The sequence below is a fragment of the Saccopteryx leptura genome, chromosome X (assembly GCF_036850995.1).
Source record: "Saccopteryx leptura isolate mSacLep1 chromosome X, mSacLep1_pri_phased_curated, whole genome shotgun sequence".
In the NCBI taxonomy this organism is placed as follows: Eukaryota; Metazoa; Chordata; class Mammalia; order Chiroptera; family Emballonuridae; genus Saccopteryx; species Saccopteryx leptura.
In genome coordinates, this window is record NC_089516.1 from 82568411 (window position 1) to 82586380 (window position 17970).

The 17970-nt window shown below is 40.4% G+C and overlaps 1 protein-coding gene across 2 annotated transcripts in view; it reads right to left on the minus strand.

Moving 5' to 3' along the window:
- CSTF2 (cleavage stimulation factor subunit 2) overlaps positions 1 to 16630 on the minus strand; it is a 33599-nt gene extending 16969 nt beyond the window's left edge. For both annotated transcript variants that reach the window (XM_066356428.1, XM_066356427.1), the window contains exons 1-7: positions 16508 to 16630; positions 15298 to 15376; positions 14355 to 14524; positions 13182 to 13318; positions 12250 to 12369; positions 12009 to 12146; positions 8580 to 8703 (exon numbers count right to left, since the gene is read on the minus strand). In XM_066356428.1, the coding sequence (XP_066212525.1) occupies positions 8580 to 8703; positions 12009 to 12146; positions 12250 to 12369; positions 13182 to 13318; positions 14355 to 14524; positions 15298 to 15376; positions 16508 to 16565 (826 nt within the window). In that variant the 5' untranslated portion in view covers positions 16566 to 16630. The remainder of the gene's footprint in view (positions 1 to 8579; positions 8704 to 12008; positions 12147 to 12249; positions 12370 to 13181; positions 13319 to 14354; positions 14525 to 15297; positions 15377 to 16507) is intronic.
- Between the last annotated feature and the right edge of the window lie 1340 nt (positions 16631 to 17970).

A 17970-nucleotide genomic window follows, 5' to 3' on the forward strand; every position in this document is an offset into this window, starting at 1 on the left:
GGACATTTGAATAAAAATCTACCCAAAGAGGTTTGCTTTTCCCTGCCTTTTAAAATGTTACAGAAATGTGACAAACAAGTGTAATTAAAAATTGCTGAAGCACGACCAGTTGAAACTTTTTTTGGGTGTTTCCTTTCAATGAAACTTGACAGCTTCTCCCACATTGCCAGCGTGTCTTTAATTTCACGTGTAGAAATCACTTTCTCCGACTCTACCTCCTCCTCACTACTAATCTCTTGCAGAAGCTCTGTATGTTGCATCATCTGTAGCTCCTTCAACTCCTCAGTTGAGAGTTCCCCTTCATGTTCCTCTACGAGCTCATTTACGTCACTCTCATCTACCTCCAGACCCATCGAATTCTTTTTTTTAATTTTTTTATTTATTTTTTATTTTTATTTTTTCAGACCCATCAAATTCTGAGGTACACAATCTCCTCCAATGCTTCTACCTCGGTTTCAGTCTCTGGTTTGAATTCTTCAAAGTCCCTGTCTGCAACATCAGGCTATAACGTTTTCCATGCCAAATTCAAGGTTCCTCTTGTAACCTCTTGCCATGCCAAGTCAATAATGCATAAACATATCATGATGTTGTAGTGATCTTTCCAAAACTCTCGAAGGGTTAGATTTGTATTCTCAGTCACCTCAAATCAGCAGCAGAACAAGTGCTTTGTGTAAAGCTTTTTAAAGTTGGAGATGACCTGCTGATCCATAGGTTGCAAGATTTATTTTACTTTATTTATTTATTTTTTTTACAGAGACAGAGAGTCAGAGAGAGGGACAGACAGACAGGAATGGAGAGATGAGAAGCATCAATCATTAGTTTTTCGTTGCGCATTGTGACACCTTAGTTGTTCATTGATTGCTTTCTCATATGTGCCTTGACCATAGGCCTTCAGCAGACCGAGTAACCCCTTGCTTGAGCCAGTGACCTTTGGTCCAAGCTGGTGAATTTTTGCTCAAACCAGATGAGCCCATGCTCAAGCTGGCGACCTTGGGGTCTCGAACCTGGGTCTTCCGCATCCCAGTCTGACACTCTATCCACTGCGCCACTGCCTGGTCAGGCCATAGGTTGCAAGATTTAAATCATGTTGGGTGGGAGGTAGAGGACTTTCATGAATTTGAACTCATCGAGAATGTCATCTTCAAGACCAGGTGGGTGGGCTGGAGCATTATCAAGGATTAGTAATGCTTTCCTTGGGAGTTTATTTTCTTGAAGATATTTCTTCACTGTAGGACCAAATATGAGATTTACTCATTCAATAAAAAACTGTTGCATAACCCATGCCCTAGCATTGGCACGCCGTATAACCTGAAGTTTTTCTTTAAGAATTTTGTGAGTCTTAAAGGTTCGAGGATTTTTCTCAATGATACACTAGCAGTGGCTTTACTTTACAGTCATTGCTAGCATTTGCACCCAATGCAAGGGTCAGATGGTCCTTCATGGGTTTACAGCCTGGCAGCTTGCTTCTCCTCTGCAGTGATGAAAGTCCTCTAGGGCATTTTTTTCTAAAACAATCCTGTTTCGTCACGGTTGAACACTTGTTGAGGGATGTAGCCTTGCTTTGCAATAAGCGCAGCAAAACGTGCGATGGACTCCTCAGCTGCCTTAACATCAGCACTCACAGCTTCACCATGCCTCACCAAGTGGATGCCAAATCTCTTCTTGAAACTTTCAAACCAGCCGTGACTTGCCTTAACCGTATCTTCTGCTGCCTCTTTTGAGGTTGATGGTTCTTTCTTCTTCAAGTCGCCGTAAATAATACGTGCCTTTTCGCATATTACAGTCTCTGTCACTGTATCTCTTGCCAGCTCTTTCTCTTTCACCCACACCAGCAGAAGCTTCTCCATTTCTTCATGGATATTTGTCCTTAATTGGGACAGAATTGTAGTTCCTTTCACTGGATTTGCGCTTTTGATGGCATCCTTCTGTTTAAGGATGGTACAAATTGTAGATGTATTGCGGTTGTAAAGCCTTGCCAGTTCCATCACTCGTACACCACACTCATGTTTTTCTATTATTTCTTGCTTTACTTCTATCGACATTATTATCTTTTTCTTCTCACCACTGTCCTTTACACTCACTTCCTTCAGCCCCATGATAGCACACACAAAAAGTTAGTAAAAAATGCAAAAATGATACAAGAATGAGTACAGCGCATGAGATTCGACTTGATTCTGTGGGTAACATGTGAGAAAGAACGAGATGCTAGTGTTGTGCTGCCGATACTGGACCTATGCGCCAATGCGCCAACTAGCGGCGGCTTCCTGAATCATGACTTGTATCTCGAAATTTTGCTTGAATCTCGAACAAAAATATAGACTAAGTTGCAGCTCGTATCTTAAAAAATTGTATGTTGGTCTGCTCATATCTCAAGGCACCACTGTATTATATTTTCCAGAAATTTAGAAATGCAATTACTGAGTAAATTATTGGTACTATATTTTGTCTTAAGAACTTTACCAAGAGTTTTCACTATACCAGAAAATCGTTATCAATGTCAACAGTCCTTGTAGTATCTGAGCTGCCAACAAAACATACCTGTATCTGCCTACATTTGCAGCTTTACATTCACTGCATAGGTGTGAGGTCTGACTGCTACCCTTTGTTTTCTAGTGTGGTTTTGTCAGAACACTTGCATATTAAAATATTTTTTATAATCAACTTCTTTTAATTTATCCTTTATGTTATAGTTATGGTATTTTGCTAATTTTTTTTTATTTCGGAAATCATGTTAGGTAGGTTATATCAGTGGTCCCCAACCTTTTTTGGGCCACGGACCGGTTTAATGTCAGAAAATATTTTCACGGACCTGCCTTTAGGGTGGGATGGATAAATGCACAAAATAAAATTATGTGACTGGTGTAAAAACTGTGGTATTTTTAAATATAATTGTCAAACTTACAATATTTATTGGGCTAAGTTAAAGGAGGAACGAGCATGTCCTCATTATTCAGGCTGTATTTAAATTTGTTATTCTGACAATGTTTCATGTTATTTATTCTTTCTCTGCAGACTGGTACCAAATGACCCATGGATCGGTACCGGTCCGTAGCCCAGGGGTTGGGGACCACTGGGTTATATCATTTGTGCAATTCATTTCAGGAAAGTATGGTGTTACTGTGTGGGAGACAGGTTGTAAGCTGACAAAGTCCTTACAGCCTAGGGTTTAATTTAAAACTAAGCCCTTCCCCTCTCCCTTTTTAAGACTAAGCCTTTCCCTTCATCTCTTTTAAAGACTAAACTCTTCCTCACACCCTTGGCTATTGTATGGTGGGGGGTGGTGTCCTCTTAAGAGGATTCCCGTTTATACCTTAGATATGTGACTTGGTATCAGAAACTCCCTTGTTTTAGAAATGGATTTGTTCTCTGCACTATATAATAAAGCTGGCCGGGGTTTTTGCCCCTTTTTTCTTGTATGCTTTCAGACTGCAGGAGGCCTCCCGATCCTATCCTTTTTATTTCTGTGGTTCTTAATATCCGCCGTTCTCCCTCAAGACCTAGACAGTTATGAGTCATGCTGGTTTGCGGCATTACTGCGAAAGATCTGTTATGAAGAGGGGCTGCTAGGTCTAATAGAGTTGAGAACCACTGGTCAATTCAACTAGTCACGGTATAATGACTGCTATACAAATCATCACCATGTACCATGCATTCTTGTCTGGTCCCTTCCACATAGAAATACTTCCCTTTTCCTCAAAAGAACAATATATGCTGCAAGTGGGGAAAATACAATAGACAAGCTGAACTGTTTGCAGTTATTAATACTTACCTAAAATATCAAGTATTATCACATTCTCTTATTCCATTTAACATGCCAGGCATCAGAGAGCCATAGATAAAAGAACAACAACAAAAACCAAACAACAACAAATAATAACAAAACAACTGAACATATGCTAGCTCAAGCTATGCTACTTAGTGTGACTTTGAACAAGTAATTTGATAACAATTAATGTCTTTTCTGACTTCCTCATATGTAATGTGAAGGAGTTGGCCTAGACCAGAGGTTCTTAAAATGTGGTCCTCAGACGAGCAGAGTCAGTCTCACCAGTGGACTTGTCAGAATGTAAATTCTCAGGGCCCTACATCAGACCTGCTGAATTAGACTCTGGTGGTGGGGACCAGCAATCTGTGTTTTAGTAAGTTCTTTCAGTCATTCTAATGCATACTGAAGTTTGAGAACCACAGGTCTGATTTCACAGCTCTGTTCTAGCCATAACATTTTATGAAATTTTTTTAGACTACTCACCAAAACAATACAAAGATTTAGGATCTACAGAAAATGATGGTAGAAAGAATTATGGGCATAATTTCTCATATTATAAACTATCACACAATGGCACATTTATTGAAAGCACTAGATTCCCAGAAGTGGATCTGGTGGGTCAGAGTGTATACGGATCTCTAATGTGAAACTTCCTTAAAAGGCTGAAAAACTTCCCATTTCCACCAGCAATGTAATTACGATACCACATTCCCCATCAATAGTGTCTGTCATCTCTCCTTGCAACTTTTGCTAGTCGGATGGGTTTAAGTAAAGTAAAATCTTGCTATTTAATTTGTAATTCCATGACTATAACTGAATTTGTTCTTGCTGCCATTTGGATTTGCTCTTCTATGAAATACCTACTGAATTTCTTTGCCTACTTTCCCAGTTGGTTCTTCTCTCTTTTCATCAACAGGCTATCTCAAAAATCTTAGTGAAGTTTGAATAGCTTCAGAAGCATAAATGCTATAAACTCACAAAAAAATAACATAAAATCCATTTACACGTAACATCAACTTTTATATTTATTAATTTCTTCTTGATTTTTTAAAAATTATTTTTCTAACTGGAAAGCCACATGCAAAAGAATGAAACTCGACTACAGCTTGTCTCCATGTACTAAAATTAATTCAAAATGGATCAAAGACCTAAATATAAGACCTGAAACAATAAAGTACATAGAAGAAGACATAGGTACTAAACTCATGGACCTGGGTTTTAAAGAACATTTTATGAACTTGATTCCAATGGCAAAAGAAGTGAAGGCAAAGATAAATGAATGGGACTACATCAGAATAAAAAATTTTTGCTCAGCAAGAGAAACTGACATCAAAATAAACAGACAGCCAACTAAATGGGAAATGTTATTTTCAAACAACAGCTCAGATAAGGGCCTAATATCCAAAATTTACAAAGAACTCATAAAACTCAACAACAAACAAACAAACAATCCAATAAAAAATGGGAAGAGGACATGAACAGACACTTCTCCCTGGAAGAAATACAAATGGCCAACAGATATATGAAAAGATGCTCATCTTCTTTAGTTATTAGAGAAATGCAAATCAAAACTACAATGAGATACCACCTCACCCCTGTTCGATTAGCTATTATCAACAAGACGGGTAATAGCAAATGTTGGAGAGGCTGCGGAGAAATGGGAACTCTCATCCACTGTTGGTGGGAATGTAAAGTAGTACAACCATTATGGAGGAAAGTATGGTGGTTCCTCAAAAAACTGAAAATAGAACTACCTTATGACCCAGCAATTCCTCTCCTGGATATATACCCCCAAACCTCAGAAACATTGATATGTAAAGACACATGTAGCCCCATATTCATTGCAGCATTGTTCACAGTGGCCAAGACATGGAAACAACCAAAAAGCCCTTCAATAGAAGACTGGATAAAGAAGATGTGGCACATATACACTATCGAATACTACTCAGCCATAAGAAATGATGACATCAGATCATTTACAGCAAAATGGTGGGATCTCGATAACATTATACGGAGTGAAATAAGTAAATCAGAAAAAAGCAAGAACTACATGATTCCATACATTGGTGGAACATAAAAACGAGACTAAGAGACATGGACAAGAGTGTGGTGGTTACCAGGGGTGGGGGGAGGGAGGACGCAGGAGGGAGGGAGGGAGAGAGTTAGGGGGAGGGGGAGGGGCACAGAGAAAACTAGATAGAGGGTGACGGAGGACAGTCTGACTCTGGGCGAGGGGTATGCAACATAATTTAATGACAAGATAACCCAGACATGTTTTCTTTGAATATATGTACCCTGATTTATTAATGTCATCCCATTAACATTAATAAAAATTTATTTAAAAAATTATTTTTCTAATTCTTTAAAACTAGGACTTAGAGTTCCTTTTTTCTTTAATAATATAGGCATTTAAGAATATCCATTTTATCCTTTAAGTATTTCTTTCACTATTTCCTGTACTTTTTTATATGACATGCACTATTTTTGTTCTTTTAGATAATTTGTTTCTTTTATTCTTTTTTTTTTTTTTTACAGAGACAGAGAGAGAGATAGATAGGGACAGACAGGAACAGAGAGAAGCATCAATCATTAGTTTTTCGTTGCACGTTGCAACACCTTAGCTGTTCATTAATTGCTTTCTCATATATGCCTTGACCGTGGGCCTTCAGCAGACCGAGTAACCCCTTGCTTGAGCCAGCTACCTTGGGCTCAAGCCGGTGAGCTTTTGCTCAAACCACATGAGCCCGTGCTCAAGTTGGCGACCTCGGGGTCTCGAACCTGGGTCTTCCGCATCCCAGTCCGATGCTCTATCCACTGCGCCACCACCTGGTCAGGCTATTTCTTTTATTCTTTAATTGAAAAATTAAAGAGTATGTTCCTAGTAAAGGTTTTTGTTTTCAGTCACCTTTTAATTATTTATTCCTAATTTTATAATCAGAAAATGCAACCAGTAAAATCTCTATATTTTACAATTATTTTATGGTTAAGGGTTTTTTGTTTTTTTTTTAAAAATGTTCCATGGTTCTTTAAGAGGGGGAGTGAATTCTCTAGTCAAAATATATAAGGTTAAGCCCTGGCAGGTTGACTCAGTGGTGGAGCATTGGCCCAGCGTGTGGAAGTCCCGGGTTCGATTCTTGGCCAGGACACACAGGAGAAGAACCCATCTGCTTCTCCACCCTTCCCCCTCTCCTCTCTGTCTCTCTCTTCCCCTCCTGCAGCCAAGGCTCCATTGGAGCAAAGTTGGCCAGAGAGCTGAGGATGGCTCCGTGGCTTCCGCCTCAGGCGCTAGAATGGCTCAGGTGCAACAGAGCAACGCCCTAGATGGGCAGAGCATCGGCCCCTGGTGGGCATTCCAGGTGGATCCTGGTCGGGTGCATGTGGGAGTCTGTCTCTCTGCTTCCCTGCTTCTCACTTCAGAAAAATCCAAAAATAAAAGAAAAAAAGAAAAAAAAATATATATGGTTATAAAGTGTCCTCTATATATTAAATCAAGTTTATGGATTCCATTATTTTATTCCTTTACATGCTTACTTACCTTTTGTCCACTAACAATGCTACTCAAAGTGTGGTCCACAGACAGACAATGCTGACCCACCCTCTGTGCTAACATTCATGTGATGTAAGAACAGAAATGCAGAGCAGTCACTCAGAAACCTTTACAGCAATCCACCATTGCTATGATATCCAGGTGCATGGTCTGTACACTTGTCTCACAGAACAGGATATTTGAATGTTTTTCAACTCATGTAATGAGCTGCATGTATCGTGGCTTGCATACTTGTCACATGTAGCAGGACCACATTACAACTATTTTTAAGGTAAATTCTTCACCTATAATTCATAAATGTATAAAATACAGAATCCATTTCTTTTGCTGAAAGACAATTTAACTATAACACTAAAGGTAAATAAAAATTGTGAGCTGGTGAAATTTCTTTAAAAAATCCCTTCTTCCATCCCTTGTCACCTTGTCTCTGTACGAAACAGAACAATTTAGATTTGAATTATTCCCCATGAGTAGTGTGCTGCAGTCAGTCTGACCCAGATTAGATAAATTAGTATGAAGCAAGGTGGTTGTATAAAATACTTTCAATACTGATATACACTGTGCATTCATTCATACAGCTGTTCCACATGGGGAACCTGGTTCAGGCATAACGTTAGTTACAAATGCTGAATTATAAAAAGCTACATGTGTAAAAGCAATGCTCTATTAATTCCTATATATACACTGTCAATAAATATATGCAGTTTTTAAAATTCTTTTTTCCCTTTTTTCTTTGGTATGTATATTTAATGAAATACAATTTTATGTCTGTTAATTAAGAAGAAATGTGTCATGTATGTTGTTTTTTTCTTTTTCATGTGCTTTTACCCTAATCTAACAGTCTCTGGCTTTTAATGGAAGAATTCAGTCCATTCACATTTAGCAGGACAATGACTACACAAGACTTTATTCCCTCCCCTTACTCTATGTTTATTATTACTTACTTCACAATATCATTTTCTTTTCTCTGTATCTGCTGGCTTGGTCTAGTTTCCATTCATTCTAGTTTTCCCTTCATTAATTTGGAAGTTTTACTGTACCTTTCCACTTTAGTGTCTTTTTCCTGTTCTCATAATCAGACACACAGGAGTTGCACATAAGAAATCAATGATTTCTTCCACCTAGGATATATATGTCCTAGCTGTATAATAATATTATATCAAGATCTATCCCATTTGCAGAAAAACAAAAACAAAAACCCCAAAAAACAGCAACAAGCAAAAAACCCATTAGAAAAATAGCAAAATGGTGAAAACTTAAGTATACCTCCGGGAGCTAAGGGACCAGGGCCAGGTCCTGTAACGGCAGCTGGCATTTGCCCGGGAGCTGGGACTCCAGCCTGCATAGAAGCTTGCATCAGAGGAGGTGCGCCATTGACGTGCATTGCACCCTGACCAAAAGAAAAACCAGAGAATGCAGATACCTCTGTGGAGACTCAACACATAAAGTCTATTACCTTAAGGAACTCTTAAAATTGATACCCCCAAATATTCTACCAAATATCCTTTTTTGTACAGCATGTCTCACCATAGACTTAGGTATATAACACACTTTGAACAGAAGATGAAATACACACAAAAAGCCTGGTTGTAACAGTTAAGATGGACCATATTCTCTTTGTGTGTGTGTGACAGAGACAAAGAGAGGCAGAGAGAGGGACAGACAGACAGACAGGAAGGGAGAGAGATGAGAAGCATCAATTCTTTGTTGCGGCACCTTAGTTGTTCATTGATCGCTTTCTCATACGTGCCTTGACCAGGGGGCTACAGCAGACTGAGTGACCCCTCGCTCAAGCCAGTGACCTTGGGCTCAAGCTGGTAACCCTTGCTCAAACGAGATGAGCCTGCATTCAAGCCGGTGACCTCGGGGTTTCGAACCTGGGTCCTCTGCATCCTAGTCCCATGCTCTACCCACTGGGCCACCACCTGGTCAGGTAAGATGGACCATACTCTAAAAGCCAAAATAGACAAGTCTTATTTGTGTGGTGAGCTTACCTGTAGCACTTATTTTTGACTTCCTGACTAGAGCCTGGCTATATAAGAGTTAAAAAAAAAAAAAGTCTTGAACCCAAGGAAAAAAGAGGGGACTAGGGACATTTTTATAAAGAAACTGCTGGCAGTCTGCCTTTTTAAGACAAAATTTCAAAAATTTGACCAATCTGTTCTCATCCCTGTCCTGAGATATAATTCTGGTTTTGAGGGGACTGTTAATTTTTTAAAAAATGCTATAATAAAGCTCCTGGAGGGAAAGGGACTGTTACGTTTTCATCTGTGGTTTCCCCAGGGAACTGAGCAGTACCTTGGAATAGAAAGAGCTCTACAAAGAAAGAATAAAAGCTAAGTTATATATATAAAAAATTACATATGCTCTCAGATAACACAAACAAAACTCTAAAACACAAAATTGTATAGTGATGTGGTTAAGAGAAAACAGGCTATGACATCACACAGAACCAAGTTTAGATCTTGAATAAGCCATTTACAATTTTCCTAAATTTGGATCAGTTAACCTCTCTGGGTCTTAATTAATTTAATTTTATTTCTGAAAAAATATTTATTGAATTAGAGCATGGGTTAGCACACTATGGTCCTTGGGACAAATCTGGCTTATTGTCTCTTTCATAAGTTTTATTGGAACACGATCACACATGTCTGTGGCCGATTTTACACTCCAATGGCAGAGTTGAGTAGTTAAGATAGATTCCACTGCCTGCAAAGCCAAAAATATTTATTGTCGGGCCATTTACAGATGTTTGCAGACTTCCGCCCTAAACCTTTGTATGATCCATCTAAGTTGTTTGCCTCTGCCAATCCGAAAGATGAAAAATGGCAGGGGTTTTTTTGTACTTTCTGTTTACATTTATCTTTTTTTTTGTTTTTTAGATTAAGCACTTTTTTTTTCCTTTTTAATTTTCAGAAGTGAGAAGCGGGGAGGCAGAGAGACAGACTCCTGCTTGAGCCTGACCGGAATCCACTTGGCATGCCCACCAGGGGGCGATGCTCTGCCCATCTGGGGTGCTGCTCCATTGCAATTGGAACCATTCTAGCACCTGAGGCAGAGACCATGGAGCCATCTTCAGCGTCGAGGTCAACTTTGCTCCAATGGAGCCTCAGCTGCGGGAGGGGAAGGGAGAGATAGAGAGGAAGGAGAGGGGGAGGGTCGAGAAGCAGATGAATGCTTCTCCTGTGTGCCCTGGCTGGGAATCAAACCCGGGACTTCCACATGCCGGCCAATGCTCTACCGCTGAGCCAACTGTCCAGGGCGAGGTTGAGCACTTTTACATATATTTAATATATATCTGTATTTCCAATTTTGTGAACCGTTTATGCTCATTGCAAACTTTTCTGCTGGGTTATTGGTATTTTTCTTACTACTTTATAGGAGGTCTTTTGTGTTTATTATGAAAAATTTCAGATATATAAATTGTATAAAAAATGAAATTAATCACATAGCTTAGAAAACAAACTGCACACATGACTGAAATCTCTCATATGGTCTTCCCCAATTGCACCCTTTGTTCCCTTCTTAGACAATCACTTAAGAATTCTTACAGAGGTTTTGAAATTTTATGTAAATCATTATATACTGAACATATTCTTTGTGGCGCACTAAACATGTGGTTGTAATATATACAGACACTTATCCCATATTTTGGGAATCCTTCCACACTCTTTCTTTTCACGTCTGTGTGGTATTATGTTTTTAAGTTACCTGTGTTGATACTATGTATCCCAGTTCATCTTAACTGCTTTATGGAATTATGTTTTGAAAGTCATTCATGGTGACATATAGTTTTTTTAAAAAAATTTACCTTTAATTTATTGTGTTGACATGGTTTGAAGCATCCCACTCAATATAATACCCTGTACCCACTGGAGAGCATTCATATTTTCTCCATTCTTCTGCTGATGTACATTTAGGATTTGCCTAATTTTTTCACTATTACAATGTGGCAATAAACATTCTTAAATATGATTAAGGTCTCTTAAGTAATGAGCCCATTACCCACATGTGTGGCAAATACTTTTTTCCCAACTTGTCATCTGTTTTTGGTATTTATTTCTTTTTCTCCATATATTAAATTTTCAGTTTTCAAATGTATTGATTTTTTTATGGCTTCAGGGTTTTGTGTCACACTCGGAAAGCTAGGTGATGCCTGGCCTGTGGTGGCACAGTGGATAGAGCATCAACCTGGAACGCTGAGGTTTTGGTGCAAGGCCCTGGGCTTGCCTGGTCGAGGTGCATGGGACAAGCAGTCAATAAATGAACAATTAAAGTGATACTTCTCACTGCCCATCCCTCTGTTTGTAATCAATCAATAAAATATTAAAAAGAAAGTGAGGTGTTTATTCATTGGTAAGAATGTAGCTAAAAGTGTACCTTCATCTGATCGATTGTGGTATTACATGAAACAATGTATATGAAATACAGTGCTAGCCACAGTGTTACACATACACAAACACAAAATTAGCTTATAAAAAGGGTGCAAAGGAAGAACCTCTTTGTTTTACAAACTTGGCACTGAATCCATATTCATTCAGATGCGACATATTCTGCAACCTGGAAACTGTGTTTATGCCTAGAAATTGAAATGATCATCTCTGGCTCCTGACCATTCTTCTGTCAATATATGCTCCTAAAATGAAACTGCCATTCTAACACAGATGAAAGAAATGTTAAGGGGTAAAGCCGTACCAAAGTCTGGGCCCCAGGGGCCTGAGGAGTCTGCTGGTTCATTGGCACATTGGCTCCTGAGGCAGGCCCAGCACTATGGACTGGTGGAGGGTTGCCTGCAATCAGTGTCGGGATATTTGTCTGGCGATGCAGAATTTTCTGAAAAGTAAAAAGACACATCTGTGAGCTGCTTAACAAAGCAATTCCATATTCTGCAACCTGTTGACCCCAGCAATTGCAAAAAAGAACATGAAGCACTTACCAGGGCGATCTCTGGATCTACAATTCTCATCACTACCTGTGCTTGTAGCAAAGCATAAGCTAGTTGAGGGTTTTGGAGCAACATGTTCCGTGCTTCCTGGGGACTATTTTGGACACAGAGCTGAGAAGAAACAGAATCACCATCAGGTTCAACACTTACCGATATTGCTTAGAAATCAGTGATTTAGAACCATCCCCTCTGAGAAATGTAACAGTTTTTGCATAGCACACAAAATCTTGGTCACGGGAGGCAAGAGAAGGAAGAGGCATTTCAAATACCATAAAATCATCATTTAGGAAAAACCCCACATTTTAATATCTATATCTGATACCCATGGGCCACAAAAACCCAGACAGATTGTGTTGGTGTGTTTGTGTACATCAGTGGTAGTCAACCTGGTCCCTACTGCCCACTAGTGAGCGTTCCAGCTTTCATGGTAGGCAGTAGCAGAGCAACCAAAGTATAAATAAAAAGATAGATTTAACTATAGTAAGTTGTTTTATAAAGATTTATTCTGTCAAACTTAGCGAAAATACGACATAAAGTACTTGGTAAGTAATGATTATTATATGCTTTAACTTGTCGTAACTCTGCTTTATAAATTTTATAAAGTAAAGTTACTTCCCTACTTTATAAATCACCATTACTGTGGAACCGGTGGGCAGTTAGAAAATTTTACTACTAACAGAGATACAAAAGTGGGCGGTAGGTATAAAAAGGTTGATTATCCCTGGTGTACAACAATGGAAAGCTCTTCGCACAAAATGTAAAATATAGTGTGCATGGATAGAACAGTGAAGGTGCATGATAAATGGTGGTCAGCGGGCACACTTTCTGCTAGAGCTCAGGGAGTCATTTCTGTTAACTTGTTTAATGAACTCTTAAAAATGTGATGTGATTGGATTTATTCATAACTTAATGCATCATCCCACCTTCATCTGTTTCATCAGCTCAAACATCTGCTCTGGTGGAAGGCTGGCAACCGCTTTGCTAATGGACTCAGGGGCGTCCTCAGGACTGATGGTCTCTCCATATGGTGATTCAATCACAGGGGCACCAGTGCCGAGGCCTGATCAGGAAGAAAGTACAAAATAACTTGAGGAGGTGAAATAAAGAGCTAACCCATTTCAAGTAGCTACTTTCCAGGGCTGCTCTAAAGACCTGTTGATAACTTTCAAGTCTCTGGCACTGAGAAGGCAGTGATTTGCAAGTCTCCTATTTCTGTAGAACAAAGTGAAAGGGTGTAATTTCTGCTTTCAGAACAAAGCAAGAGGTTTATTTATTTATTTATTTTATGATAATCTGCTAAATATACAAGTTGGATTTGTAGAGTATGTTTTGCCTTGGGGCTGTACAATAAACAGGTTTCTTGAAATGATCCATGGGTAGGGTTAAGAATGGGCCCTGGTCAGATTGGTGGGAATGGGGCAGAGAAGGGCACAGGGGAGGCCATGGGATAAGCCATGACCCTCAGGGACCTATGGGTACAGTCTCCCAGATGACAGCCCCTAAGTGAGCACCCAGGCAACACAGGTGGGCTGGTTGTTGCAAACTCACCAGCACTCACCTCAGCACAACCACCCCTACTATGTAATCTACTGAACAAATGGACACTTTTCCTACCCCACCTCCCAGACACCCCCAACAAGGGTTCTGATTTTTAGAAACAGCAAACATTCAAATGGTTACATATGAAGTGGCAAGAGGTTTAAATAGAAAAAAAGGTGCTAATTTCAAAATAGTATTCCTGGATCTATAACCTCGTAAACAGCCCTAAGAATGCCTTAGTGAGTGTTCCCACCAGTTACAGATCTGGCAACATAATTACAGGAGTACCACCAATGATACACTTAGTATATAACTAATGGCTTGCTGAGCCAGAATTCATCTTCATCCGGAATTAACTCCTTGGCAAATGAAGGACTTCTAATGTCAAGTGTTTCTGAAAGATACACACTTGCCTAATGCAGGCACCTCAGGCGGGTCAAGCAAAGCAGCTGTGCGGGTAACCACTGAAGCAGATACTAAAACATACCATCAATAGAAACTCTTCGTTGTGACATCATTGCTAACTCAAGCTGCATACAACTTGGGTTTGTACTCACTCTTCAGCTCTTCTTTGTTCTTCTCACTGGCAGCATTGTCCACTCGAAGTGCTCTCCCACTGAATTCGCGGCCATTCAGGTTTCTCATGGCACTAAGTGCTGTCTCCTGGTCTTGGTATTCACAGAAGCCATAACCCTTTGGCTTTCCTGTCTCCCTATCATATACCAACCTGAAGAGCAGAACCAAGATACAGGCATAAATGTTACATACACACAGGGTTCCTGCAAATATTGCCACGTTCTAACTTGGTGAACTGTAAGGCAAATGACTTGATCACGCTGTTGCACTGAAATATTTTTTTAAACCTTTAAAAAATATATATTTAAATTACAGTAGACCTTCATAAACATATTTTAAAAACCAATTCCCCCCCCAGGTCAGTTGACAAGACAGGGCAGGTCCTAATATCAACAGCTTCTCTCCGACTAGTGGAGGGGTGACTCAGTTTGGTGTGGTGGAAAAAGCCCACACCCAGCTGTGTTGTCGGTAGAAGCGACAACCGCTGGGGTGGCTGAGTAGGGAATGCTCCCAGCTCCATTAGCTTGACATTGTAGTAACTGTTAGAGAAGGCACATTTTCTTCCCTGTGTGCATGTGCAACAGATTCTGGAGATAACTCCAACTGGTTACACATACCTAGCTGGCCCTGAAGCTGAACACATGTGCACTGGAAACACAAAAGGGGCCAGGAGAGAGTCAATGCCTGGGCACATTTGAAAATAGCATGAATTTTGAATGCTGCTGGCATTAAGAAAAAAAAATGTACCTTTTAGTAGAAATGAATGTGAATTGTAAGGTACGTAAATTACATCTTACTAAAGCTGTTATGAAAAAAATATGCATGTGAAAAGTCACGAATGTGAAAACCTTGTCATTATTGCTAAGGGCCAAATTTGTAGTGATTTTTAAGAAAGTCCCACCAAGTAGTGAAAGGGAATCGCACCTGAAGCTAACAACAGGTCCAACCTCAGAAAAGATATCCTTTAATTGCTCTTCAGTAGCCTCATATGGAATGTTCCCCACTAAGGAAGAAAATAGAGAACATATTACAATTCTGGCCTTGGAATCTAGATCTTTAGTAAGAAAATAAACACTAACTACTTATACCATGTAAAATGTATCAATTAGCTCAAAACACAGTGTTCCTCCAATCTCAGTTCCACGGTACTCCCTTAGATAGGATTTCAATCTTTACTGACTTTAATTGCAAGAGAAAGAAATAAATCACTGAGACTAACTACAAAAGGTGTAGACACTCCTAAATATCAGTTATCAGACTGATCTGACAAGTTAGATTCCTTAACTTTGGTGAAAATACTTAGGCATTGGTATTTATTTGAAGGTCTGCAAGTCTTATAAATAACTACTAAAATATCAATATTGTAATTTTAAAAACCAGATCAAAAGTCCATATTTACACACACACACACACACACACATACACACACACACACACACACACACACTCAAAAGGGAAGGACCATGGCTATAGTGGAAGATGATTAAAAATCATTCTGAACTGTTTTGTCATAATGTGCTTCCAAATGGTGCTTTAAAATCACCACACATACTTAAAAGGTCACGAACAAGCTTATTTCGGCTTAAAAGATTACTTAGAATCTATTTGATCCTCTTGAAAATTTCTTTGAGGAGGCCCCAATCGTTCCTTCATTCATTTATTTACAATCAATATTAAGACACCAGGTAGCTGCTACCACTATCAACGAACTAAAATGTAACGGGCTCTAAGTACAGAATGAAAATCCTTATAAGAAGGAGAGAAGCGGTCACAAGTATCTACACCCTCAGCACAAATATTCTGAAATAGGGGGTGAGAAGTAGTAAGGGACAGTTGCCAAGCGCCATCGCTTCTAGAAAATAATTGAAGGTAGAAAATCAATGAAAGGAGAAACGCATATAAGCTGAACGCTAGTTTAACTTCCTTGGCCACACTGTGCAGGGGCTGCCAAACCTCGGGTGAAAGGGAACATCACTTTGCCCACGGGTCCACCAGCCTGACCACCACCACACAGGAGGCACGGCTGACAGATCACAGGTTCCTGGGCGATTCAGGAGGTGCAGGGGGCGTCCCTCGCCGCTCACTGCCCCTTCCTGTTCCTCTGCGGTACTTGGCAACACTGAATTTCTCTTACCGAACACCGAACGTAGAGAACGGTCTACCGCAGGGTCTCTAACATTCAAACCCGCCATCGTTCTTTTCAGGCGGCTTCCGGTATGCCCGGGCACGTTTCCGTACCGCGCGTGCACCGGAAACGCCAGGGCTGCAGGGCCCCGCCCCTGGCGTTATTGCATCATCAAAGGAGGAGTGTTTTATGTCCGCGACATCAATGACTCCTCCCTCCTGGCTGGGTTGCAGCCTCACAGTAACTTTCTTCTGAGTCGGTTCGGGCTTTCCTAGGCGAATGGTATCTTTTATCATTCGGTTTTTCTTAGGCTAGAGCAAGTAACCTTTGACCACAATAAAGATGGCAGCGGCGGCATTACCATGGTAACAAGGAGGTCATTTGTTAACCACGTGGCACTTTGGTTTTAATTACGCCCTGTTGTGGGAGGGAAGTGCTTGGCCCCGCCCCAGCAGCGTGCAAATTATGCTTTTATAAAATCTGAGTTTATGAAGATGGGGAAGGAGAGTTGCGGCAGCCTAGATGAATGGGAGAATGAGGGGCACTTAACGTCAGAGCGCTAACACATAGATGAGAAGATGGTGAGGCAGAACATACCCCTCTCTACTCTTGTCTAGCCCCTGGGCTCCCTTTGCTTGGTGGTGGTGATGGGGCCGGGCATTAGAGAACGTTGGCAGGCAGGGTGTCAGAAAACAAGAACAGGGCGGTGGCGCAGTGGATAGATCGTGGGACTGGGACTGGGACGCGCGTGGAGGACCCATTTCAAAACTCCGAGGTCGCCCAGCTTGAACGCGGGCTCACCAGCTTGAGTCCAAGGTCGCTGGCTTGAGCAAGGGGTCACTCGGTCTGCTGTAGCCCCTGGTCAAGGCACATATGGGAAAGCAATCAATGAACAACTAAGGCGCTGCAAGGACAAATTGATGCTTCTCATTTCTCTCTCTCTCTCTCTCTCTCTCTCTCTCTCTCTCTCTCTCCCTGTCACACACACACACACACACACATGACAGGAACCCTAGTGGTACACAACAAGCAGCTAAGGCACTGTTGTGAGCTAAGGTTGCCTTGGCTCCAGAGATTGAGTGCTCACTACTGCATCTAATACCTCTCAGTAGAACTGAGGAAATATGGATGGCTCAACATATTACCATGCTTTTCTTGAGAAAGAACTTAAACTTTATGAGGTGATACTGGATCAGTGATTCACTCTGAACAACCCAAGAATAGCGTGAGGCACTTAACTAGGGCTTGTTCAGCTACCATTAAACCTCTGTGGAGAATGGTTAATGTTGGTTTTATCACTGCCTCAACTAACCCTACTCTACTGGTTATAAAAGAGGAGGTGGGTGCAAGACATATTTCCTAAGCTTTTACTTTATATTTGAGTTTACTTATAGGCCATGGTATCTGTTGTCCATGAGAGTGTTTTCCCTTCACTGTGACACTCCCACAGTGACACATTTTCTTTTGCCTCC